Below are 26,756 nucleotides of genomic sequence, written 5' to 3'. Positions count from 1 at the left end.
CATACCCAGCTAATTTTTGTATTTTGTAAAGACAGGGTTTCACCATGTTGCCCAGGCTAATCTCAAATTTCTGAGCTCAAGAAATCTTCCTGCCTTGGCCTCCCAAAGTGCTGGGATTGCAGGCATGAGCCACTGCTCCCAGCCCATCTCTTCATTTTCATTTGCCCTCACTTTACCCTGTGGCTCTTTGGCCTTCAAGCTTGGAGGAAAACAGCACTTTTGGAAACTTTTTTCTCTTGACCTACTGAATTATATTCTGTTCAGCTCGACTTTACAGACCTGGAGGGGCAAAAGGAGGGAGTTTCTCACCCCATGCTTGGGAGAGAGGCCCCTGCTCCAGCCCACACTTGCCCTTCTTGAGTAATCTGGGATGGGATGATTTGAGGTGGTGGCTCACTGGCTCTCACAGCAGAGAAAACAGCCCAGGGCCGGGATGCAGATGCTCTGGGCATGTTGCCCACCCACCCATGCCTCTCACCAACTGTGGGAGCAAATAACTTTTTACCTGTGGTCCTCAGTTTCTTCATCAGTGAGATGGGTTAATATGCCTGCTTGAGAGGCTTCATTGCAGCAAATAAGATATGTAAAAGAGTGTGTCAGCTGAAAGCCCTGTGCAAGGATTACAGACGTGTTTATAATTTCCAATGAGTTGATCCAGGGCCCCACAAGGAAATTGCTTCCTTGAAGGATCAGGTGAAGAAATAACTTGTAAGCAGAAGCTTCAAGCCTGTGTCCAGAACCAATATCAAGTTGAATCCTCTTGTGTACCTCTAGGCCCTCTGTTCCCTCCCATACCATGAGCACTGCAGGCCTGGCACAAGGAGAAGATACCAATATTCTCTAGTACTGGATGCCAAGCACCTTGAGGATAAGACATAACATTTGTTTCAGCCCTAAACTTTCCAGTTCTAGCACAGTATGGGCCACACAATGTACATGTAGATGTTGAGTGAAAGAATAAATGAATGGGTAAATGAATGAATGAATGAATTCATGAGTAGATGAAGAAATGCTGGGGCCATAAACAGGTCCAGCTTTTACCTCGTGATCCCCAGGCTCCCATCCAAGCCTCCTGAACTTATCCTTCACCCTTCCTTTTACACAGCAGTGCATGACACCAGAGGTACCAAAAAGGCAAACTGGACTTTATTATAAAGTTGGCTACAAAGTCACCGCAGCACCACGAGGTGGCCATCTGGGCAGGCCCAGGCAGTCTGGCGGCCGGTTGAGTCCCGCACCAGGTACACGCACTCGTGCAAGCACATGTGTGACGGCAGGTCTGCCTTCCTCCATCGGAAAGGAACGTAGCGTCTCTTCGCACCCCCCACCCCAGGCGCGGGGCGCAAAAGTCACAGGAAGGGCCGCCAGGGCGGCAGAGTCCATCGGAATTGAAATCCCGTTACTGGTGTGTAGAGAATTCTACGTGGGTGTCAAGAGCCCCTCAGGGCACAGGCTGGCCCAGGTGGGCCCTGCCTTTCCCCCACCAAGGCCTAGAGGTGGCTTGGCCCCTAGGAGTGGAGAACTGGCCCAGGCCAATGGGGCAATGCGGCGGGGAAGTGAGACTCCCCCATTCTCCGCTTGAAATCCCATTCAAGGAAACTCACTACGAGTGAATACAGATTGAAATGGAAACTGGGATCGCTGGAAGTCTCTTGATTTTAAAAAGAAGCTCCCCTCCCTTGCCCTCCCACCTCCCCCCGCAAATCCTGCAGGGCCTGGGGAATCATATATATCCCCCTCTGGCCCCCAGAATCCCCCCAACAGTCCCGGGGGGGTGGAGAGCGGCTCCACGTCTTGATGACAATATGCCATACTTGACGACGTTAAGTCACAGACTTATTCAAAACGTTGGTTCCCCTCCACTTCCATCTGCAGGGAGAGATAGAGAGAGCACAATCAGTTAGACCAATTAGGAGAGAGGATCCTGGGGCTGAGAATGTGTTGGTACTAATATGGGCTTCAAAGATGTTGGCTCAATAACGAAACGATCCCCAGAGACTCAGTAGATTAGGGAGCAATTTGGACGGACGGAGTGAAACTGAGGCTGTAGTCAGGGGCTGAGCCTCATCTTTCTTTTACCAACTTTTATAAATTCTTGCTCTTTATCCCCTTCAGGGAGGTAGGATACTAGGATAGAGCTCTGGTCCCTCTTCCATCAGTTTGTTTTGTGCCCTAAGGAGAGTTTCCTTAACTCTGGGACCTTGATTATTTTCATCTGTAAAGTGGGGTGGTGAAGACTGATCTAGTTAAGCACAAGCTTAATAAAGTTAAGCACAAGCCCTTCCTTAAGGATTCTCTAGTACTCTATCCCACAGCCCCAACCCCTGCCAGGTGTACTTGTTCAAAACTTAAGTCTTTCATTTTTTCCTTATCCCCACTGCTACTCTTTGCAGCAGGGGATGTCATCCCTTAATAAAATAGAGGCACAGAGAGGGGAAATGATTCACCCAATTCTACCCAGCATTTCTGTGGCAGGAGAGGGACTTGGGTTCTTGGAACTTTTGGCTGGACTCACCTTCATGGAAGCTGTCTTGAACTTGGCTCTGGAGTTGATGCAACTCATCAGTAAACCCATCATAGGGGAATGCTGAGACACCTGTCTCAAAGGCGGTTTCATATGTGGCCAGGTCCTCCAGGAAGCTGTGGTCTTCTGGGGACAGGTTGTTGCAAGGCGATGGGGCCCCTCCTGGGCCCTCTGCCTCAGGATCCCCTGAACCCCATTCCTCATTGGGGTCTGGGGTAGAGAGATCCATGAAGATGTCTTCCACGGGCGTCTCTTCCAGGAACATGTTATCAGGGTCAGCCAGGAAGTCCAACTCCTGGCATTTCCAGGGTTTCAGGTCTAGGCTGAGCACAGGGGGGCCTGCCCCCGACAGGGACAAGTTGGAATCCAGGGGCTCCAGTCCTCCAAGTGGCTCTAGTCCACCAGTGCCAGCCTCAGCTGAGAAGGGTCTGTCCATGCCCTGAGCCAATTGGCTAATCTGCTGGATGAGACGGTCTATCTCATTCTGCTCCTTTTCAGAGTAGTGGAAGAAACTCTGCTTGACTGGAGAGGCCTCAGGTGTGAGCAGGCCTTCGGGCACCAGGGGGACATCCACAGAGAGGGGGCCCCGGAGCTGGGCTAGGGCCAAGAGCGTGCAGTCCCCATTACCAGGGCTGCTAGGACTTGGGGGCAACTTCTCATAGAGAAAACTGCATCCCTCCTGGGCAAAGTAAGTCTTGGTAGGATTGGGGCTCAGTTGCTCTGGGAAGGTTTGGCTGGGACTGTCCAGGTGTGCTTGGAATGCTGTGCTGGGAGGGGTCAGCTGTTCATGGGCAGGGCTGCCCATAGGCTCTGGAAAGGTGGCTGTGCTGGGAAGCAGCTGGTCTGGGAAGGTAGAGGTGCAGGGAGTCAACTGGTCTTCGTAGCTTCTGACTGAGGTTTCAGTCAGCTGGACTTGCAGTGGGCTAGTTAGTGGATCTGGGAAGGTTGCACTGCTGGGTGTCAACTGATCAGAGAAGGTGGCAGTGCTTGGAGTCAGCTGTTCTTGAAGAGTGCTGGATGGGGCGGGCAAGTGGGTCTGGAAGGGCTCATGGAGGCTGAAGAGGAAGGCACAGCCTCCTGGCTGGTGGGGCGTGTAGGGCGGAGTGCACACAAGATCCTTGCTCAGTTCTGCTTGGAGAGAAGGCTCAGGCCCAGAAGGGAATGCCAAGTAACTGAAGTCCAGTTCTTTGGAGGGTCGGGGAAGCTCTTCTGATGCAGAGACAACACTCAGTTCAGGAGCACTGGGGAAGCTGGTGCTTCTGGGAGCCCCCAGGGCTGCAGTGAAGAGTGGGTTAGTGCTGGAGCACTGTTCCTGGGAGAGAATGTTCTCAGGGAATGAGGGCAGCATGGTTGGAGTGCCCAGGACATAAGCTGCCTGGTTGTCTTCAGAGTTCAATTGCTGGCGGAGGCTCCAGGCTTCCATGTCACTGGAGAGGAGAGAAGAGGCAACTGGTAAGGGTCTCATGTCCATTTCCAGAGCAGTTCCCTGATTTGTGTCTCCCCCATGCTGACCTCAGCTGCACCCTAGACCCCTGGCTTGTGGCTTACCTGATTGGGTAGTTATTGGCAGTAATGGGGCCCTCTGGACCTTCTGAGTATAGCAGGCAGTAAATCCATGCCCAGCCTCCAGTCTTGGCCTGTAGTCTCACCACCATCTCTGCCTGAATATCTCCACTCTCAGCCACTGGGGAGAAAGAAGATGCAGAGTTAGGATGCCCACCAGGCAACTCTACCTAATCCCCACCTTTGCTCACCTCTCCACTGAATTAAGATAGCCATGCCATCCTCTCCTCTGACTACCCTCACCTGCACCACTCAGCTCTCTAACTTGACCTCACCACTGAGAGTCCCCCAATTCTGCTTCTATTATTGCCTTGAATCCTCACCCTCATGTTCACCCTATAGCATCCGAAACTTTTGGCCTCTATTATCTCCCCAGCATCACTCTTGACTACAGCTCATTTGTTGTCTGGTCTCCCATGCCCTTTCTCAGCTTGCTCTCTTGTCCCCAGCCTCTCTGGACACTCACACAGGCGGTAGTGTTGAGCAGAAGCGTGGGCCAGGTCCTCGGGGTGCAGCAGTCCATACCATGATTTACAAAGCAGTTCACTGCGCTCAAAGCCCAGGTAGATTAGGACACTGGGAAGGTGGAAAGGGTGAGGTCAGCTTTCTGTTTTCCTTGCTTGATACCCATGCATCTCACTCCCTCCCAGATCCTCTGCCCCCCTAAACCCCATCCTCCCTGCCCCTGACTCCAGAATCTAGGGTCCCCTCCTCTCTGGCCTGTCTTTCTCTTGGAATCTGAACACTCCAGGCTTACCTCTCAGAGATGTCCAGTAGGGCCAGGTCTTTAGCATGACGGCTCTGGAACATGGCCAGGAAGAGTGAGGCAGGGCCAGGGCCAGGGCCAGGGCGGGGTCTCGGCTCCAGTGGGGCACAGAAAGCTGTGAACACGGGATTTCCTGCCCAGTAGGCCCCAGGTGGGTGAGCATGGAATCGGCCTCGAATAAGCACCAGTTTGTTGCCTGCACTCTGGCGCCTGAGGGACTTGGAGGTGTTGAAGCGGCAGCGGAAGAGGCGATCTAGAGGGGTGAAGAGAAAAACCGATAAGAGGGTGAGTGGCTGAGTGAGACAGTGGATGCAGGGGAGAAGGGAAGCAAGTGGGAAATTGGACTGAGGAGGGAAGAAGGTAGTCCTTACCAGTGTCCAGGGCAGAGGGCAGGGTGAGTTGCTGGCGCACAGTGAGGTGGTCAGCTGGGTCAATGATGTCGTAGATGCTGTCACCCTGGGCAACCAGGTCCACCTGGAGGAAGGAAAAGAAGAGATGACCATTAGTGAGAACAGCGGGAGCCAATCTTTGATCTGTGGTATCTTGCAGGGTATAACCTCTCCCTCCATAGTAATTCCCAGTTCCTCAGGAGTGGAAGGCTCATGGTGCCCCCTTCATGCCCAGCCTCAGCTGAAATGACCCTCAGCACTCACCATGGAGTGGCCCAGATGCTCGCTCACACTCTCAGACAGGTAGAGCAACTTCCCCTCGGCTGTGAACACAAGCAGAAAGCCGGGTAGTGCCGCTACGATGTCCTCAAGCTCTTGAGCTGAGAGAAGCCCCGTGGGGCCAGCCAGAGGAGTGCCTGTAGGGCGAGAAGACATGGTGAGTCAGGAGTAAGACTGGGAGGCAAAGCAGAAGTGAGGAAGGCATTGCCTGAGTGTCAAAGAATCCAGAGGAATTTCTCCTGGACCTGCCTCTGTAAACACCTGTTGACCCGCTGCCCGCAGCTCTTGACCAGGGAACCTGTTGCTGTATCTCCATAGCCCGCAAGCCCTCGACTTCTAAACCGAGTCGGTGCCTCCTCGGCTCTGAATTTCTGAACCGTGGACAGAGCTCCCAAGGGGCTCTGAATCTCAGAACCGCGGACAGAGTTCCAAAGCGGACTGTGGGTTCAGAACCGTGGACAGCTCCCCAATCGGCCGAAGCGGCCGTCAGCACCACGGGCAGCACCCCCCGAAGGCGACAGGAAATCCCTTTCAGCACCGCGGACAGGGCTACGCTTCCCTAAACTCAGGCCGCTCCGTCCCTGCAACTTCCCGGGCTTCCCTCCCCAGCTCCCCGAGCGCCTTTGCACTAGCGGGCACCGAGGCCGCTCTGTCCTGGCTCTTCTCCTCTCCTCTCCTCTAAGGCCCCTGGTGTTAGAGATACCGTCCAGGCTCTCTAACTCTCATTCAGAACTAAGGTGAGGTTTGGAGGGAGCTCAAGAGGAAAAATACACAGTCGCGAAACTCCCCAGCTCGCCAGCACTCTGCCCTAGACATGCAGCAGCCCCAGCGGGTTCCCCAGCTCCAGGATCTCCGGCTCCCGGCAGCTCGGATCTCCGGTAGTCCCAGCATGCTCACCTCCAGCGAAGAAGACTCCCTTGCGAGTGTAGATGCAGGCAAGGCTCATGATGTGCAGGTAGGACAGCCGGACCTTGTCCGCTTCGGCCAGCGGCAGCAGCTCCTTGAGGTTCCGGATCTCGGCGTTGATCTGGTCCCGGCGCGCCTTGGAGGCGCCCTTGGTGGAGCGGTACATGACCGGCGGCTGCAGAGCTCCAGCTCGGGCGCCCGAGCACCTTCGCTCCCGTCCCGAGGCACCGGCGGCTTCCTCCTCCGTGCTTCCCCGTCTCTCGCTCAGGCTCGCTCTCTGCTCTCCTGGGCTCCGCTCGGCTGCGCTGCCCCCCTCGCCTGCCTCACGCCGCCTTATATAGCTCCTGCCAGGCGTGGGGGGCTCGTTTTAGAGCAGGGGGGCGGGAGAGCGGGAGGCTGGGCTAAGCGAGCTGCAGCGGGAGCCGCTGACTGGGGAGGGGGGCTCCTCCTCCCGCCCGGCTTCCGACGTCATCCCATGACGTAGAATGAGAGCGGGAGGGGGGAGAGCGAGGGGGGGAGCAGGAGGCTGCGGAGGGGGCCGAGCCTGGCGGGAGCTCAGCGGAGAGGCAGGCGCTGCGTTAGGAAAGCTTGAATGGGGTGTGGGGACCCAGGCGTCCGAACGCGTTCAGTTGAGGGAAGCGACAGGGCCAGGGTTAGGGCGGCCTGAAGCCCCCGGCAGGAGTCTGCAGAGGGCAGAGAGGGGCCGGCACTGACATTAATTTTTCTGAGGAGTTGAGGGAATGGGGAGGAACAGGGCTGTCTACAAATTCCCCTCATTACTTGCCAGACAAGGTCACGTTCACATGCAGGGAAGGAGGACTTTCCCTGGCCTCCGTGGGACAGGTCACAGCTGGGGTTCCTCTCTGGGGACTACTCAACCTGGGATTCCCTTGGCCATTTTCAAAAAACAAATCCCCTCCCCCTCTTCCCAAACCGGGCCTTGGCCGTTTATCAGGGGGTGTTCATGGGGGTCTAAGTGCCTAGGATGGGTGGAAAAGGGGTCCAGTGGGAAAGGGACCAGCTGAATTTGGCGTTGATCCTGTTTTCTCACAGCCACGAATAGAAACCAACACCAGCGCTAGGCTGCAGTGATTCTTGGTTTCCCTGTCAGCTAATTAACCTTAGTTGCTGAAGGGGGAAACTGAGGCAGGGACGCGGGGGACACCGAGGACCTGGATCTGCACTTAAGCATCTCTTCCCCCCCTCCCCAACCCCGTTGCCGGCCCCCAAGCGAGCGCTTCCCTCCGCCCTGCTGCTAGCCTCGGTCTCCCCGCGGGCCGGGGGCGGGGGCGGGGCCCGGGGAATCCCAGCTCCATATTAGGACAGGAATCCTCCGGCGGCTGCCGCGGCTGCGGCGGCGGCGGGCGGGGCCTGACTGCCTCCGCACAGCTCCTCAGGGCTCCCCGCCCTGCCTAGGCGGGCAAGATGGGGGAGCAGCCGAGAAGCGAGGGGGCCGCGCCGGACCCTCCGTGACCCCTGCAGCTACCAGGGACCCTGTAACTTCGCCAGGCTCTCTCTACCCCTCTCCACATCTGTGGCGCTAGGGCTGCTGGCTCTGCCTCTCCACCTTCAACTCTCCACCTCTCGCCTTCGTTTCTTTTTCTCCTAGCGTGCTTGGTAGTCGGTTCAGCTTAGTGCGCCTCACCCCTGAAGCTTCCCCTTTCTTTCTTCTTCATATCCTGTCACCTTTGCCCTATCCGATACTCCCCGTTTTTTCTCTTTTCACCACAGATGATTGCTCTCTACAGGGTCGAGGAGATGCCGTTCTTACCCAGGGATTCAATAATGCAAGAAGCAAGTGGGCTAGTGAATGTTCTTATCTGAACTCTCATTTGATGGAGTAGCTGTGTGTGCATGGAATCACTTAAGGGGCTGGAAATCAGGCCACTTAAAAATTAGGGTCGTGGGACTGGGAAGTCCCAGTCACACAGGAAGCCTGGAGATGAACTTTGACATCAAAAAGAACAGTTTAAGACCAGGGAATTCCCCATTCCTCGTGGAAAGGGGTGGTAGCAAGAGAGATAGAGTGGGAGGAGAGGCAGTCGAGGAGACGTATGTCTTAGAAGAGGGGTACAAAGCTGTGGAGACCCTATCCTGGTGTCTTATGCATTTGGCATAGGTTGGGGCCATCCTGTGGTACGCGTCACAACTGAGGTGGAGGGAACGGTGTCCATGTGTCTGTCTGCCACTGTCTGTAATCCTATTGACCTGGATGACAGAGAGATAGTTCCTTCTGGACATGGGTCTGCGTTGCTTTTTTCATTTCGATCTGACCTCTGATGTGCCCATCCACCCCTCTCTCAAGATTCTATTTGAACAACCCCTTGATCTTTGGGTCCCCTTCTGTATGAAATTCCAGGGGCGTTGTTCCTGTGTTCTTCACCCACTGATGCTAAAGCTGCCTGGGAGACATTCTGAGTGTCCTCCACAATCAGAGGAGTCTACTGGGTGGGTCCCTTGGCCTCCAGAAATCTGAGCGAATCCTCACTGAAGGAATGGGGCTCTGGCAGCTGTCCGTGGTGCTGAAAGAGTCACCACGGAAGTGAGATAGGCTACAGTTTTCCTGGGGCATCAAGGTAGGGCTTGGGTTCCCACAGGCCGCAGAGTGCGCCTCCCCTTTGACTGTCCCCTTATTCTCTGTGGATGAATATGGGAGGAGTTGCAGGGGACCAAGATTCCTGGGCTCTAGTAGGAGTGAAATAAGCAAAGGAGGAGAACTGGGCTCTAGGGAAGAGCCCCTGGCTTTTTCCAGAATGGAATAGAAAGAAGCACTTTGGAAGGGAAGAAGGGTCTAGAAAGGGACAAGGGAGGGGGTAGAGAAGAGCTCATCCTAGTTCGCCCACTCTGATTCAAGTTGAGAAGCTCTGTATGCCCCGATGTCTCCTCTCCCTAGGCCAGCTCCCACTCCCCTTGCCTCCCACCTCCATGAAGCTATTTTTAACTGTGCAGAACCAAAAATAGCTTGGCAGCAGCTTCAGGCTGTGGGAGAGGAGCTATTTATATCACCAGTGACGGTTCCGAAATAGCAAGCAGGAGGAGGGGGGTGGCTGGCACACTAGAGAGCTCCTGGCCGCTGCTAAAAATACTGGCAGTGTGAGTCATCCTGGCCTGGCTGAGTCACCCCACTCTCTCCCCCAAGTGGCAGGCAGCAGCAGCAGAACAGGCGAAGAATTAGAAGCCTGAGATGGGGGAGGCATCAGAGCCTGCTGGCTGTGGGAAACTGGGCAAGGGAATGAATTGGGAGAGGGGCTTTGGGGTGAGTTTGTAGAAGGAATGGGAGAGCAGAGCCTTTCAGCCAAACCTACTGGGCAAGCTTGCAGCATCCCCAGCCAGCTATGCACTACTGCTCAGGGATGCTAGGGCAATGGAAGGAAAAAAGCCAGACTGTGTGTGTGTGTGTGTTCACTTGACTGAGAGTGCATTTGTATGTCCTGTGTGTCTGCCTCTAAACCTGTCTGAACGTGTTTGTATGTCTTTATCTGTGTATCTGTTTGCATGTGTGTTTGTAGCTGCAAGTCTCTACCCCTGTATGTGTTTACCTATGTCTGCATCTATGCCTGTCTTTTTAAAAAAGTATCCAACTTCCCATGCAATTCTATGTTTGCGCCTGTGTGTATTTATGTCTACAACTTTCCATATGCCTCTCTGTCGGTGTCTGTGTTTGTGTCCATATCTGAGTCTGCTCTGGGCCTTTCTCTCAGCATCTGATGGCATGGTGGGATGTGCGTGCATCCCCAGACTCAATATAGTTTCTGTTGCCCTCTCTGATGTCACTTGTTGGGCTCCTACACCATCTATGTCTTGCTCACCTCTTTCTACCTAGCATCTTCCCCTCTTTCCAAGAACCCCTTAACCATTTGTGAAGCTCTCTCTGTTGCATGCAATCTCTAGTAAAAACATGGAGGAAAAGAGCCCCACATGACCTCTCCCTTTTCTCTTGAATCATCCTGAATTCTCCCTGGTCTGCAGGAGTAAGTGGTTTTCCATCACTCCATATTTGGAGAGCTGAGAGAAGAGAAGGGCTTTCTTTAGTTCCCCAAAAAAAAAATTCCTGGTGTGGGCACAGGCATGCGTAGCGCGCATGCACACACACACAGGCGCACATACACATGCACGCACACATACACAACTGAGAGAATGAGAGAGAAAAAAATATCAAGGTCCCTTCTTTACTGAGACGAGCTCGCATCTGTTGCCATAGCAACCCACCCACTCTTTCCCCGAAAAATCACCAAGAAGAGGTGATGGCATCGAGGAGGGATTGGCTGATTCCTTTCTTTATTATTTTTTCCGAAAAAGGGTTTTTGTAACAAAAACAGGCTGTGAGAGCTCTTGCCCCTGTCTTGCATAGCTTTATTGGGAACCTGGGGGAGGGGCATCACCCCCCAGCCTTTATCAGAGAAGAGGAGGTGTATCTTCTCTAGAGATTTGGAGGAGGATGACCTCCTGGGAAGGAGTTGAAGGGTGGACGAGGAAGCTGCTTCTTCAGAACCGGCATGGAGGAACCAAATCTCCTGGATACTAGTCTGGAGATTTGGAGCAAGAATCTTGACAGAGGGCTGTCAAACTGTTATCTTGTCTTGCTCTGGACAAATGTATCTATGAGAAAGAGAAAGCAGGGGGAAGGGAAGGGAAGTGGGGAGGGATAGAAAGAATATGAATGAATGAATCATGGATGGGGCTTCAGAGAAGATGACAATATGCCAAAGGATGCAAGCTTCCAGTAGTGGTCAAACCAGACAGGTGGGCAAGATGGTGCAAGAAAGATGTATTGATGCAATTGTTGGTGGTGCAAGTCACCAATGAGACCACAGCTGCAACTACTTAACTTCTGGCCATAGGTGAATGTTCCAGAGGAGCAATGAAGCCCATTTTTCGTAGTTCTATTCTCAGCCAGAGTCTCAAAGGCCTCCTCCAAAGCCTGGCCACCAGCCACTGCAGCCACATCACTCTCTCAAGTGAACTGTTGTCTCCTGCCAAATGACTGGATGGTGGAAAGACAGGGATTCCTTGTTTCCTCCCGTGCTTGGCTTGCTACAGAAACGGGGTCACTTGGGGCTGGAGCTTGGAAAGACAGATGAAGAATCTGACCCTGGAGAGAGACACCTTCCTTTCTGACAGGCTGCTGCCACCCTCAGCAGACAAGGGCATGGCCAGGTGAAGTTGGGGTGGGCAGTGGGTGCAGCTCCACTTAGCATCACACAGAGGGATGAAAAGACTTCAGATGTGCTCTGACCTGTTAGACACATACTCATGACAAATCTGACTGATATCATCATTATTATTTATACACAGAGTGCAGTGGCCTGATGATAGCTCACTCCCATCTCAAATCCTGGGCTAAAATAATCCTCTTTGCCAGGCTCTTGAGTAGCTGGAACTACAGGCATAAATCACTACACCCAGATAATTTAAAATTTTTTCCTGCCCAGGCTGGTCTTGAACTCCTGACCTCAAGCAATCCTCCCACCTTGGCCCCCCAAAGTGCTGAAGTTACAGGTGTGAGCCATGGCACCCAGCCTTGACTGATATTATGATGCTTATTTGATAGATGGTGAAACAAAGGATCAGAGATGGAGAATGACTTAATCAAAGTCACACAGCAAGTCTCTGGCAATGCTGAGCCTCATCCCTAGCTCCTGCTCCCAACCTAGGCCTGCTCTCTTGCACCACATGGTAGGGCTTAGGGCTAGGGTTTACAAATTATGGACTGTAAATCTAGCCACATCTAGCCTGCTGCCTCTTTTTGTAAATAAAGTTTTATTGGAATACAGTCACATCCATTCATTTACTCATTGTCTATGGCTGTTTTCACATTACAATGGAAGAGCTGAGTAGTTGCAACAGAGACCATATGGTTCAAAAAGCCTTAAGTACTTTTTGACCCTTTTTCACTAACTGACTCTTTGCAAAAAAAGTTTGCCATCCTTAGACTAGAGGATGAGTTCACAGCAGGAATAGCTCCGCTTGTTTCTCTTTCTCACCCAGAAAGCTCTCTTAGTCCAGGGTATATCAAGCTATCATTTAAGCTCCCTTTACTAGTCCAAATGCCATGGAGAAGTAGTGCTCCTGGACACCTTAACAGAGGAGAGGTGGGAAGCCCAATGGGACAGGCTCCTTATTAGCTTCCAGGCCCCTTTGTGCCATCCAAGGAGGATGATGCTCCACTTCTTGCAACAGGAGTTGGAACAGGCAATTAGGAGACACGTACCTCAATAAATCCCTATTCCAAACCTAGTCTTCAGGACTGCATTTTGGGAAGGGGGAGTCTCAGGGCTGGTGATTAAAGTATTGTCAGGAAGACAAAGTGTATGTATGAGAGGAAAAGAAGGGTATTGTGGGATCTTGGGCCTCCTGAAGCCTCCAGTCTGACACAGGGGAAGAATCTCTCTATGTCTTCACAGAGAGGTTGGTTAACTTGCCCAGGATCACACAGCTTGAATGAGATAAATCCATAGTTGAACCCAGGTTTTCCTGACTTCTACTTTTTGTTTTTGTTTTTTAACTAGATTGTTCTTTTGAATTGGTGGATTTGAAACCAGGGAAACGTTTTCTAACAGATTCCTAAGCACCTCCCCAGCCTGCGTCCACAGCTCTGCGGTCAGTGCAGTGAGAAAAGGAGCCCCACGCAGAGCTGGCTTGTGCAGTGGCTGTGTTGTCTTCCGCTGCATCTTAGCAGGCTGTTTTCCTTTTCCTGAGGCCTTTTCATTATGCTATCACTCCCTCAATTCTACTTGCACATGAAAGCATTCAGAACATTTTATCTATTTATGGTTATGAAATCAACAAAGCTCATGTAACGAGGGTGCAGGCTGGCACCCACGCATTGAGACAGCCAGAGCTGGGTGAATGAGCTGAGAGCCAGGAAGGTGAGGGGCATAGAACCATGGAGGGGGTGGGAGAGGTACAGTGGAGTCCAGGTGGGAAAAATGAAACTTTTCTGAGCAATGTCCTGAAGGCAGGGGCTGAGAGAAGAGGACACAAGGAATGCAGCGAGGAGCATGTCAGAGCAGCCACATTCCAAGAGAGAAAAGAAACCTAATCAACTAAAGCCACTTTCAAATGCAGAGCAGTGACCAACACTCCTGAAGTGCTCAGGGGAGGCTGGAGGAGATGGATTTTCCCCGTATTCATTTTCAGAGTCCTCTTCATCACCACTCCCAGCTGGAGAATTCCTCCTTGCCCTGCTGATCCTCCAGTGGAGTCTGGGGACCCCTCCAGTGCCCCCCAGCCCCCTGTGCTTCCTCATCACTGCGCTCCACACACTGCATTGTCCCTGAGTGTTTACTTGGCTGTCTCCGCTATCAGGAGCTACAGCTGCTCTTCATGTTCCCAGCATCCAGCACAAGGCCTGGCACAGGGCAGGGGCTCAGGCATGTAAGTCATTCATGCAACCAACAGCTAGGGGCGGAGTCTGTGCCAGCCTCTGTGGTGATGACAGCTGGTTTTGGCCTCATGGAACCTGCAGGCTGGTGAGAGAGCAAGGGGTCTATCCAGACACTTCACTGGGCTACTGCTGTCAGGGAGGCACGCTGAGAGTTGGGGAGAGCAAGAAGAGGGGTGACCCTGCTGGAGGAACTGGCACTGGCCTCCCCAAGTTGTTGCATTTGAGTTGAGCTGCTGGTGGCAAGTCAGTGCTGACTGCACCAGGCTGTGCTGGGTGGGTGGCTGGGTGGACAGAGGAGTGTGGCCTCATAAATGAGACTCGACACAGTCCTAGTAGCCACCAAAGAAGCCACTGTAGCTGAGGTTGTGTTAACAGGGGCACACAGCAAAGGTGGAGAGAGGGCAGCCTCTGTCAGGGCCAGGAAGTTTGGTTCTAGAACTTGTGTTTATGAGTTCAAGTCCAGCCTTGAGCAGAGCAACCAGTGGGGAGGGGCTGACTGCACCTGGGGCTGTGACGCAGGGCCCAGAGCATCCCCCAGGCTTGGCTCTGGTAGGCCCTCCAGTCTGTCTGGCCTCATGCACCCCCTTGCTTCTCTTCCAGTTGCATGAGCCTTCTTCTAGTCCTTGGCCTGCCACCCTCCCATCTGCCACAGTGCCTTTGCACATACTGTTCCCTCTCCTGGGGTGCCACTGCCTCTTCCCTCTGCCAAGTTCTTCCTATTTTCCCATTGAGGAAGGCGACTCAGGCATCTAGGATCACCTCGCCCTTGACTTCCACCCTGCATTTCAATAGAATAAAAGGCTGGCTAACTGGTGCCTCCTAAATCACCTTCCAGTAAATAGCAGGCCTGGTATTGGGGAAACTCTGGAAGACACTGTTTTTACTTAAACAATATCAAACTCCCACCCCACTCCTCCATCTAGAGACCAGAAACCCTTCATATGTGATTCCTAAAACTGTAAACCCAAGACTCTTTCATATGTGATTTCTAAGGCTGTAAACCTAAGATCCTTTCAGGTGTAATATCTAGAGTGTATGCTTATATAAAGGCAGAGCTTCTCTTTGTTAGCTGAGTAGGGTCATTTAGACAAATTATCGCCTGGCTCCCAGCCGTAATAATAATAATAAACACTTCCTTCCCAGTTTGGTGTTCGAAAGGTCTGTCTCTCTTGGCTGCTCCTGCTACACTGTTAGCTCAGCCTAAACATCGCCTCCACTGGAAAGCCTCCCCTGACCTTCCCACTGAGGTCAAATCCCCACTTACAGGTTCCCAGGCACCCCGGGCCTCTGCTGGCACTTGGTGCTGCAGAGATTTAATACTTTATTTTGGTGAGGAATTTATTGTCTCTCCTCCACTAGACTGCAGTCACCATGGCAAGGGATCGTGACTGCTTTGCCCACTGTCAACTCCAGCATGGAGTAAAGTGCTTCATAAACATTTGTAAGAATTTTTTTTTAAAGACGGGGTTTCACCATGTTGGTCAGGCTGGTCTTGAATTCCCAACCTCAGGTGATCCGCCTGCCTTGGACTCCAAAGTGCTTGCATTACAGGTGTGAGCCACCGTGCCCAGCCCAAGAAATTTTTAAAAGATGGAAGGAATGGAGAGATGTTCCTCAGAGAAGAGGAGGCTTGAGGGAGTGGTTTGGCATTTGCAGATGTTTGAAAGACCATCAAGAGGCAGAGAGAGAGACATGGTCCACGTGGAAAGGCTGGCAGGGGGTGGGTATCTGAAGCAGGAGAGGAGGATCTGGGCTGAGTTCTGCCTCCTCCACAGACTGCCTTTGTGACATTGGTCAGTGAAGTGGCTTAATGTCTTGTGCCTCAGTTTAATGATTTGTTAAACACAGAAGTGGGGAGAATGACTGATGTGTACATGAAAGGAGCTAAGTAGTTAAAACCAGGCGTCCCCAAACTATGGCCCATGGGCCGCATGCGGCCCCCTGAGGCCATTTACCCGGCCCCACGCCGCACTTCAGGAAGGGGCACCTCTTTCATTGGTGGTCAGTGAGAGGAGCACAGTATGTGGCGGCCCTCCAACGGTCTGAGGGACAGTGAACTGGCCCCCTGTGTAAAAAGTTTGGGGACGCCTGATTAAAACACTCAGAAAATGCCTGGTGCATAAAAGGAGCACAAGAAATGCTCAATGGCAGAATGTTGGTCATTATCTTAACTTGAAGAAAAATACCATTTTGAACAAGTCTATGCAGAGACAGCAAGGGCTGGTTCAGGAGGTGAACCTGTCCTGGCACTGCAAGTATAGAAACAGCCTGGGTACCCACCGGCAGTTTTGGTCCCGGCCGGGTCTGAGAGCACCAGACAGAGTAAGCCAGGCTGGGGCTGCAGCCTGAAGTCGAGGGATGCACAAAGCGGCCCTCAGGGCTCTGGCTCAGGCCCCAGCAAGCCCCATTCCTGGGCAGCACCCGCTCCCTCCACTGCTGACCAAAGCCAGGGATGGAGGGCTTGGGCCAGGCCCAACACACCCTCCTGGTGCTCAGCAGCCCAGCTCCCCTTGCCGTTCAGAAGCTGACCTGACCATGCTCTTCCCAGCTTAAGATCCTCATGGCTCTCACTATCTCCCATTACTAAACCTCCTGCAGGCCAGCACCTCCTCTCTTCCCCTTCTGCCCCCAGGTGCCTTGGCCTCCAGAGGCTCCAGCTTCAAGTCTCTCCTCGTTACTATCAGGGCACAGCTTGTAACATGGGAGTTTACAGATGCGGCACCTACCCACACCTTGTGTACCTGATGAGTGTTAATTCATGAAAACTCACAGCAGCCCTATGACATGCCAGCCATTATTACTCCCACAGGCCCTGGGCCAGGTGAGAGGGAGTCTGCAGGGAATGGTCCAGGGGTCCCAGGAAAGACTAATGCAGTTTAAGGCTCCAGTGGTCAGAGATGGGCAGGGACTGGGCCTAGGAGCCACAAAGAAGAGACACCCCACGAGCAGGGAAAATGGTGCTCTCCATGCCTGGGAATTCAGGAACCACAGGGAATTGGGTGAACCATGGTGAACAGGGCAGTTACTGTTATGGCTGCTGATGGAGCAGCTTTTGAAGCCAGGAAGGGCTGAGCACTGGTGGGAGGGGAAGAACACCAGGAAGCTTTGCTGCAAAGGACCATCGGGTTGAAGGGAAAGCTCCTGAGTTGCCAGCCCTGACAGGGTGTGAGCTGGGAGAGCCTTCTGCCAAGGAATCCAATGTCCAGAAAGAAGAAGAGGTGAGCTCAGTCTAGATGTCAGCGGATTGTGTTTGGTGCAGGGGAATAGTTCTGGACAGGAGCAGTGGAAGACGTGGATGCTGTTCCCAGCTCTGCCGATAGCCTGTTAGAAGTGCTCTGCAAACCTCTTCCCCTCTCTGGGCCTCAGCTTTTGTCTTTGCAAAATGGTAGTGGGTCGGACCCCTTAGCCTCGAAGAGCCCTCCCAGCCCTCTGCAGCATCTCTGGGACTGCTGGGCCTCCTGTCCCAGGGCCTCTTGGCTTTGGAAGTTGAATGCTGCAACCCCAAGCCCCAGTTTCAGGTGGTGACAAGCCCTTTGCCCAGTGCTAGGGTCTCAGTGGCCCTGAAGGCTCGCAGGGGAGCAAGTACTGGGACTGAACCTGTAGTTTTTCTTCCTCCCCCCAACCCATCGGGGGCCATTCTCACAGCTTGGTGCTAGGTACACCAGGGGACTCACCGCTGGAGGGATCCGATGGGTTCCAAGGTGCACAAAACAGACGCCCAGATCATCTTCAGGTGGTCTACACAGCCTGTGGCTAAAGCAACTGCTGTTTCTAGCACTCCTTAGCTTCAGTCTGGTGGGAGGAAAAAAATCCCCTTGGCAGTGTCCTCCAGGCGGCCACAGAGGGCCCCCACAGCCTGGCCAAGATGCTCAATTTCAGAAAATCCCAGACTCATAATTGGAGTGGGAGCCTTTGAAAGATGGTCTTGGATGACTGAGGCCTAATGCAGAGAATGGAGTGGCCCAAGTGACACGGCTGGCACTTGGCGGAGGTGGACCTGGACCAGGTCCTTGTTCCGTGGTGCAGTGGCCATGTGGGCCTCCCATGGGCTGGCCTCTCGGGTCCAGGTGGCTGAGAAGGAGCCTGGGCTAGGGGGTGGGGTTATAGGTCCTAGTCTCAGACTTGCTGTGTGACCTTGGCAAATTGCGTGTCTCCGAGGGCTGCCTGAGTCTCCCCCTTCTGCACTGACTGCGTGGCACTGGGGGTGGATGCTCCATGGAGGAACCATTCAAGGTCCCAGGGCTAGCTGTGTGAGAGCAGGAACTCTCCTCACCACCCTCGGAGCCCTCAAGTGCTGCCTCGTGTGTTCAGCTCCACCTCTGGGTCTCCCATCCTGGTCCAGAGAGGGGCCTAGGGATGTCTGGAAGCCATGCAGCACCTTGAGAAGGGTCAGGCACTTCCCAGCTGTCCTGTGGGTCCTGATCAAATGCCTCCAGGAAATGCTGCAGGGAGAGGGCAGAGGTCAATAGGACCGGCACGGGGTCTGAAGGGCTGGGTCCATTTGGCTCTGGGGATCCCTGCCGGACTTCCCGCAGGCCACACCTCCATCCAGAAGCCGGCTGGTCCTTGTAGGCAGTCTGGGGAAAGGTTTGATTCCAGAAAGTTCCAGAGCTGGTGGCTGCAGGAGTCCTTCAATGGAGGTGACGTTTGCAAGCAGCAGCAGCCTAGTTGGTCGGTCGTGGAGTCCGTGACATCCAGAAGCTTTTCCAAAAAGCCTACCCAGGTTCAGACTGCGCTGGGGAAGGGGAGGCAGCTGGTGGCACAGCAGAGGTGTCCAGCACCTCTGCTTGGTGCACACAGACGGGGCTGGCTGTGCTCAACTGTAAGGAACAGGGCTTGACCTCTGGCCAGGTCAGCAGCCGTGGGCTCTGGCCCATGCTCCTCCCCCAGGAACGTGCCGTGTGGCCCTGGTCAATCACAACTTTCCTCCGGGCCTCAGTTTCCCTTCCAGTTTAAGGAGGGGGTTGGAGCAACTGGTAAGGGGCTTTCTCGGGATCCTACCTCTGCTCCAGGCTGAGCTCAGGAAGAAAAAAGTTAAGGGGCTGGGGGCCTGGAGGGAGGCAAAGGCCTCCAAAGCTGCAGGGTGGCCCCGAGGGCAGTGAAGTCCTCACCTGGTGTTTTCACCCTGTGGCCTTGTCCAGAGAGGATCTCCGAAGGCGCTAGGCCTGGCATCTCGCTTCCTTCCAAGGTTTAGACAGAAGTCTCCCCTGTTGGAGGAGGGGGGCGGGGGCGAGGGGCAAGGGCAGGACCTCCCTTCTCCCTGGTTGAAATGTCCCCATAGTGGGTGGGGGCGCTAAGATGGGGGTGGGGAAGGGGGCGTGTGGCGCCGGGGACTCCCCGGGCCGAGCGGGCGCAGGGCTCACGGCTCGGGGGCGGGGGCAGCTCCCGGGCTCTGGTGGAGCCGCCACTCAGCCAGTTGCCTTAAAAAGGCGCCAGCGCGCGCGCATCAGCAGAAGGGCTGCGGCTCTCTTCCAAATTAGGCAAAAATTGGGAGGCCGCGGGAGACGAGCTGTGAGAAGAGCGCGGACGTCACCCGGGGCCTCCCTCTCCCTCCCGCTCCCCGTGCCTGCATCACGTTCCCATGGCAACGGCGTGCCGCGGCTGCGATGAATGAGCCACCGCGAGGACAGGCGCGCGCCGAGACGCGCGCCCCCCTCCACTGGGCGTCACGGCTCCGCGGCTGCCTAGGGGAAGGGGGTGCACCTCGGCTCCCGGAGGAAGGGAAGCCCCCCTCGGATTCACAAAAGCCGGGGACCCATTCCTTCCCAGCTGATCTTGTTGCGTCCCGGGAGCCCGGGAGCTACTCGGTCCAAGGGTCCTCGACCCTCTGGTTCAGGACTCCCTGGCTCCCCGGGCCCCCCTTACCCGGCCTCTGCTCTCCGGGGATCAGCTCTCCGCTAACCAAAAGCTTCGGAAAACCAGGTATTTTGCAGCTTAGCGCCACCGCGTGGCCTACCATGGCGCTGCGGCGGGCGTGCTTGGCGGCTGGGTCCCGCCGTCTATGTCGCCCTCTGGCGTCTGCAAGTGGGGAAGCGCGCAAAGGAACTCAGCGATTTCCACACCGGCGCTCTGATTAACGCGGGCCTCATTCTTCTCACTCTTGTGATTAATTTGTGATCAATCGCACTTGTGATTAACGTTCAGCAAGCGCGCTCCCTGTGTTAGACACTGCGCTATGTGTTTTCTTCGTATCACTTGATGTCATTCTCACAGCAACTCTGTATTGCAGAATATTACTGTCATTTTATTTTATTTTTTTGAGATAGGGTCTCACTCTGTCGTCCGGCCTGTAGTGCTGTGGCACGATCTCGGCTCACTGCAGCCTCCGTCCCTAGGGTTCAAGCAATCCTCTCACCTCAGCCTCCCCAGCACTACCATACCTGGCTAATTTTTGTATTTTTAGTAAAGATGGGGTTTTGTCATGTTGCCCAGGTTGGTCTCGAACTCCTAGACTCAAACAATCTGCCTGCCTCAGCCTCCTAAAGTGCTGGGATTACAGATGTGAGCCCCTGTGCCCGGACGTTATCATTTTAAAGTGAGAAAAACTGAAGCTGAAAGAAGTTGTGGCTTTGCCTAAGATCCCATAGCAGCATGGGGTGGAACTGCCTCCTGAATTCATGCCTGCGAAGGTGCTCTTGAGCCCTTTCACTCCCACAGCATTTGTCTCTTTTGCTTAACGTTCTCTCTTTTTTTCCTTTTCTTTATTGATAAGTCATTGTGGATACTATTTTTTGCTGTATCCATCAGGGTTCTATTGTTGAAACCACTCTTACCATTTTAAGCATTAAGGGATTCTATACAGGGTTTCAGTGTTTACAAAATAATTGGAAGGGCTGGAGAAATGGGCTCTCCACTGGGCTTTCAGAAATGACATGAAAAACAACCCTGTAGAATCAGCCCACCCTGGGGTACTTTGAACTCTGCCGCAATGTGAGGCTGGAGAATCCTCTGTTCCTAACCACTGGCTCTGAGTGACATCACTTTGGCTAAGGATTGGGAAGCTGCCGCTGCGAGCGTTGATTCTAGGAATGCACTGCCTTGGCTGGCATCTGAGTGATAGAAAGTCAGTGTCCAGACTGTTGGCTCCAAAACTGGTTGAGCCTGAGCACCGGACAGCAGGATAGATGCCTCCACACTGCTGCCCATCTCATGGGAATGCATCTGGCTGGCGGCATCTAAGTCACATCCAGATCCCTTGCTGTAAGCAAGTCTGGGAAACAGCGTGTTTCTCTTTGTAGTCTCTGAAGAACAAGAAAGCACACTGGCAAATGATTGGAAGAGATGATGAGTGAACCAATTCACCACACCTGCCGAATCCCACCCTTTCAGTCACTCAACATTCATTTGTGTCCTTCTCATCCTCAAACATCCAACAATGACATAAACCAACACCTGGCCCCAGCACAAACACTCACTCTCTTTCTCATACAAAAGCACTAAGTCACGCTATATTAGTCTGTTCTTGTACTGCTATAAAGAAATGACTGAGACTAGCTAAATTATAAGAGAATCAGTTTAATCGGCTCATGGCTCTGAAGGCTGTACAGGAAGTATGGCAGCATCTGCTGCTGGGGAGGCCTCAGGGAACTTACAGTCATGGCGGAAGGCAAAGTGGGAGCAGGCATCTTCACATGGCTGGAGCAGGAGGAACAGAGAGCAGGGGGAGGTGCTACACACTTTTAAACAACCAGATCTCATGAGAACTCACTCAGTATCACAAGAGAATAACATGGAGGGGATGGTGCTAACCCATTCATGAAAATGCCACCCATGTGATCCAATCACCTCCCACCAAGCCCCACCTCCAACATGAGATTTGGTGGGGACACAGATCCAAGCCATATCACACTCCTTAAAAGAGAACATTAGTAGCTCAATGTACCCAGTCATCAATCCATTTCTGGGTATTATTCAGCCTTCTTTGGTTCAATCCCAATTCCATCTTGATATCCTGTAACTTGTGGACTTAAAATATGAACCACCATCTATACTCTCCATCAGTTCTCTACCTTGAGAACACTGACATTTTGGGCCAAATAATCTCTGTTGTGGGGGGACTCTTCTGTGCATTGTAGGATGTTCAGCAGCCTCCTGTACTCTATCCACTAGATGCAGTAACACTCCCCCTTCCCAAGTCACGGCAATTGAAAACATCTCTAGAAAAATGTCTCTAGACATTGCCAGAGGTCTTTGTAATGGTCCATTTTCACACTGCTATAAGGAACTTCCTGAAACTGGGTAATTTATAAAGGAAAGAGTTTTTTTTTTTTTTTGAGACGGAGTTTCGCTCTTGTTGCCCAGGCTGGAGTGCAATGGTGCAATCTCGGCTCACCGCAACCTCCGCCTCCTGGGTTCAGGCAATTCTCCTGCCTCAGCCTCCTGAATAGCTGGGATTACAGGCATGCACCACCATGCCCAGCTAATTTTTTGTATTTTTAGTAGAGACGGGGTTTCACCATGTTGACCAGGATGGTCTCGATCTCTTGACCTCATGATCCACCCACCTCGGCCTCCTAAAGTGCTGGGATTACAGGCGTGAGCCACCGCACCCGGCCGCAAAATGCTTTTTTGAAGCAGGGTTTCAATCTGTCACCCAGGCAGGAAGCAATGGCACGATCATGGCTCACAGCAGCCTCAACCTCCAAGGCTCAAGTGTTCCTCCTATCTCACCTTTTGAGTAGCTGGGACCACAGGAACCCACCACCATGCCTGGCTAATTTTTTTTTTTTTTAAGATAGAGTCTCGCTCTGTCACCCAGGCTAGAGTGCAGTGGGGTGATCTTGGCTCACTGCAACTTCTGCCCTCTGGGTTCAAGCAATTCTCCTGCCTCAGCCTCCTGAGTAGCTGGGATTACAGGCATGCACCACCATGCCTGGCTAATTTTTGTATTTTTAGTAGAGATCGGGTTTCACTACATTGCCCAGGCTGGTTTTGAACTCCTGATCTCAAATGATTCACCCACCTTAGCCTCCCAAAGTGCTGGGATTATAGGCATGAGCCACCACACCTGGGCTTCCGTATCAATTGATGTGATCCTGTAATTTTTCTTTTTCTTTAGCCTGTGTTATGGGCTGATGTGTCCGTCTTCTCCTCTGCCCCCAGATTTATGTATTAAAATTCTAACTGCCTGCACCTCAGGTTATAACCATATTTGGTGATACACTCTTTAAAGAAGTAAAATTAAAATAAGATTATTAGAGTGGCCCCTAATCCATTCTGACCAGTATCCTTATAAGAAGAAGAAATTTGGCCACAGACACACATGGATGGAAGACTATGTGAAGACAGAGAGAAGAAGCCCCTCAGAAGGAGCCAGTCCGGCTGACACCTCGATCGTGGACTTCCAGCCTCCACAACTGTGAGATACACATTTCTCACAGTGCTTTCCCCGAGTCTATGGTACTTTGTAGCACCATACCCTCTTCAGAACACAAGCTGAAATACTCACAAAGAACTGAGTTTTGCCTGACCCACAAAGCCATGGGCTGGGCTTGCAAAGTCATTCTTCATCCTTAAGTCAAAGGTGCCCATATGGCCTCAAGCTCAAGCATAGCCTGGAAACAGAAGTGGTTCTAACGAGCAGGAGACTCCCACTTCCAGTGACCCCAGACTCTCCCTGCCTGGCCACGTTTCCCTCAACTCACACCCATGGCCTGATGAGGAGTTCTGAGCCCAGTGCACAGAGGGTTCTGCGTGATGTGGTGCCAGCTGGGATTGGACTGCTACAGCATCACAGCCCACACATGGGTGTCACTGAAAGACAAGGCAAAGAGATATCTCCAAGCAGATAGAGTCTTCAGGGGCACATCTAGTCCACTTTGTTTTGTGGAGAGTTGTTCCAAACTGTGGATCTACACAAGGGCCTTGGATAACAGTTTAGCTGTTGTGAGAAGTATTATTACCTTAAGAGTTAAGAGCTCAGATTTGAGCTGACTGCCTGGGTTCAAGTCCTGGCTTTGCTACTTACTGTCCATGTGACCTTAAGCAAGATATTAAACTTTCTGTACACCTATTACCTCTTCTTACCTCATTTTAAAGAAGATAATAATACTATCTTACCTCATAAAGTTCTGTGCTGTCGACTGAATTCATATAGGTAAAGTACTTAGTTAGCACCTGGAACACAGTAAGCACTGTGTAAGTTTATCTGTACTGGATGATGGTGGTGATGATAATGCCCAATAGTCCCGGATTTGGAAGGAATAGAACTGAAGACTCATAACAAAAACTTCTGGCAGACTCACTAATGGTTCAAATCCTATAGAGTTGAAAATTTGGGTCACTCCACCAGGGAAAACACTCTGATCAGCCATGGTACAGGCTGAAGGCAAAGAGAAGGTGGAGGGGGTCATGAAGAAAGGTTGTGGCCAGGTGCAGTGGCTCACACCTGTAATCCCAGCACTTTAGGAGGCCGAGATGAGTGGATCACTTGAGGTTAGGAGTTTGAGACCAGCCTGACCATCTTGGTGAAATCCCATCTCTACTAAAAATACGAAAATTCTCCCACCTCAGACTCTCAAAATAGCTAGAATTACAGCTACCGTCTTAATTCAACTTAGTACTGGAAGTTCTTGCCATTGAGATAAATCAAGAAAAGGAAATGAAAGGCATACAGATTGAAAGAAGGAATGAAACTGTGCCTATTTGCAAATGATATGATTCTTTACACAGAATCTACAAAAAAAAAAAAAAACCACTCAACTCTAGAAGTAATAAATAACAAAATTGCAGGATATATGGCTGGGTGTGGTGGCTAACACTTCTAATCCTAGCACTTTTGGAGGCTGAGGTGGGTGGTTAGCTTGAGCTCAGGAGTTCAAGACTAGCTTGGGCAACATAGTAAAACTGTCTTTATATTAAAAAAAAAAGATTGCAGGATATAAGCTTAACATACAAAAATCAATTGTTTTTTTTTTTCGCTCTTGTTACCCAGGCTGGAGTGCAATGGCGCGATCTCGGCTCACCGCAACCTCCGCCTCCTGGGTTCAGGCAATTCTCCTGCCTCAGCCTCCAGAGTAGCTGGGATTACAGGCATGAGCCAACATGCCCAGCTAATTTTTTGCACCTTTAGTAGAGACGGGGTTTCACAATGTTGACCAGGATGGTCTCGATCTCTTGACCTCGCGATCCACCCGCCTTGGCCTCCCAAAGTGCTGGGATTACAGGCTTGAGCCACCGCGCCCGGCTTCAATTGTATTTTTATGCACTAGCAATGATCACATGGACACAGACATTAAACATATGTTGTTATTTGTTTTATTTATTTATATATATATATTTATTTGTTGGGTTGGTTTTTTCAGGCAGAGTCTCTTTCGGTCACCCAGCCTGGAGTGCAGTGGTATGATCTTGGCTCACTGTAACCTCCACCTCTCGGGTTCAAGTGACTCTCATGCTTCAGCCTCCCAAGTAGCTGGGATTACAGGGATGCACCACCATATTCAGCTAAGATTTTTTTTCTTTCCTTTTCTTTCTTTTTTTTTTTTTTATTTGAGATGGAGTCATGCTCTGTTGCCAGGCTGGAGTTCAGTGGTGCAATCTTGGCCCACTGCAACCTCCACCTCCCAGGTTCAAGCGATTCCCCTGCCTCAGCTTCCCGAGTAGCTAGGACTATAGGCACGTGCTGCCATGCCTGGCTAATTTTTTGTATTTTAGTAGAGACAGATTTCACCATGTTAGCCAGGATGGTCTCAATCTCCTGACCTTGTGATCTGCCTACCTCAGCCTCCTAAAGTGCTGGGATTACAGGCATGAGCCACCGTGTCCGGCCTTTTTTGGATTTTTAGTAGAGATGGAGTTTTGCTAAGTTGGCCAGGCTGGTCTTGAACTCCTGGCCCTAGGTGATCCACCGACCTTGGCCTCCCAAAGTGCTGGGATTACAAGCATTAGCCACTGTGCCTGGCCATATAATGTCATTTATAATTGCTTAAAATAGAAAGGAAATACTTAGGTGTAAATCTGAGAAAATGTACACAGGAATTGAAAGCTGAAAACTGAAAAATGCTTATAAAAGAAATCAGATTCCTTAAGGACCTAGAAATAGAAATTCCATTTGACCCAGCAATCCCATTACTGGGTATATATATCCAAAGGATTATAATTCGATCTATTATAAGGACACATTCACATGAATGTTCATTGCAGCACTGTTTACAATAGCAAAGGCTTGGAACCAACCCAAATGCCCATCAATGATAGACTGGACATGGAAAATGTGACACATATACACCATGGAATACTATGCATCCATAAAAAACAATGAGTTCGTGTCCTTCGTAGGGACATGGATGAACTTGGAAACCATCATTCTCAGCAAACTGACACAAGAACAGAAAATCAAACACCGCACGTTCTCACTCATAGGTGGGTATTGAACACTGGGAACACATGGACACAGGGAGGGGAGCATCACACACTGAGGTTGGTGGGGGGGACTAGGGGAGGGTCAGTGGGGGGAGTGGGGAGTTGGGGAAGGACAACATGGGGAGAAATGCCAGATATAGGTGATGGGGAGGAAGGCAGCAAACTGCATTGCCATGTGTGTACCTATGCAACAATTTGGCACGTTCTTCACATGTACCCCAAAACCTAAAATGCAATAAATATATATAAAGAAATCAGAGCCGGGCGCGGTGGCTCAAGCCTGTAATCCCAACACTTTGGGAGGCCGAGGCGGGTGGATCACAAGGTCAAGAGATCGAGACCATCTTGGTCAACAAGGTGAAACCCCGTCTCTACTAAAAATACAAAAAAAATTAGCTGGGCATGGTGGTGCATGCCTGTAATCCCAGCTACTCAGGAGGCTGAGGCAGGAGAATTGCCTGAACCCAGGAGGCGGAGGTTGCGGTGAGCCGAGATCGCGCCATTGCACTCCAGCCTGGGTAACAAGAGCGAAACTCCGTCTCAAAAAAAAAAAAAAAAAAAAAAAAAAAAAAAAAAATA

At 51.9% G+C, this 26,756-nt stretch overlaps 1 protein-coding gene and 1 long non-coding RNA gene across 6 annotated transcripts; both read right to left on the bottom strand.

Moving 5' to 3' along the window:
- Nucleotides 1–1,124: 1,124 nt before the first annotated feature.
- Nucleotides 1,125–6,813, bottom strand: NPAS4 (neuronal PAS domain protein 4). Of its 5 annotated transcripts, XM_003937745.3 has the most exons (8): nucleotides 6,419–6,813; nucleotides 5,507–5,658; nucleotides 5,225–5,327; nucleotides 4,845–5,106; nucleotides 4,554–4,663; nucleotides 4,073–4,208; nucleotides 2,516–3,951; nucleotides 1,125–1,869 (listed from the first exon to the last, which is right to left on the bottom strand). In XM_003937745.3, the coding sequence occupies exons 1-8, from the start codon at nucleotides 6,591–6,593 to the stop codon at nucleotides 1,841–1,843; spliced, it is 2,403 nt and encodes an 800-aa protein (XP_003937794.2). In that variant the 5' UTR covers nucleotides 6,594–6,813; the 3' UTR covers nucleotides 1,125–1,840. The 5 variants fall into 5 exon arrangements, with proteins under 5 accessions (XP_003937794.2, XP_039327191.2, XP_074257834.1 ...); XM_039471257.2 differs by lacking the exon at nucleotides 4,554–4,663; XM_074401731.1 differs by lacking the exon at nucleotides 1,125–1,869 and having other exon boundaries at nucleotides 2,317–3,951.
- Nucleotides 6,814–8,679: 1,866 nt separating this feature from the next.
- Nucleotides 8,680–19,214, bottom strand: LOC141584913 (uncharacterized). The gene is made up of 3 exons (XR_012518208.1): nucleotides 18,357–19,214; nucleotides 17,489–18,256; nucleotides 8,680–11,026 (listed from the first exon to the last, which is right to left on the bottom strand). It is a non-coding gene; the product is annotated as an uncharacterized LOC141584913 (long non-coding RNA).
- Nucleotides 19,215–26,756: the final 7,542 nt, after the last annotated feature.

The sequence above is a fragment of the Saimiri boliviensis genome, chromosome 6 (assembly GCF_048565385.1).
Source record: "Saimiri boliviensis isolate mSaiBol1 chromosome 6, mSaiBol1.pri, whole genome shotgun sequence".
In the NCBI taxonomy this organism is placed as follows: Eukaryota; Metazoa; Chordata; class Mammalia; order Primates; family Cebidae; genus Saimiri; species Saimiri boliviensis.
The sequence above is the reverse complement of the archived record's forward strand: the minus strand, read 5'-3'. Positions and strand labels throughout refer to the sequence as shown.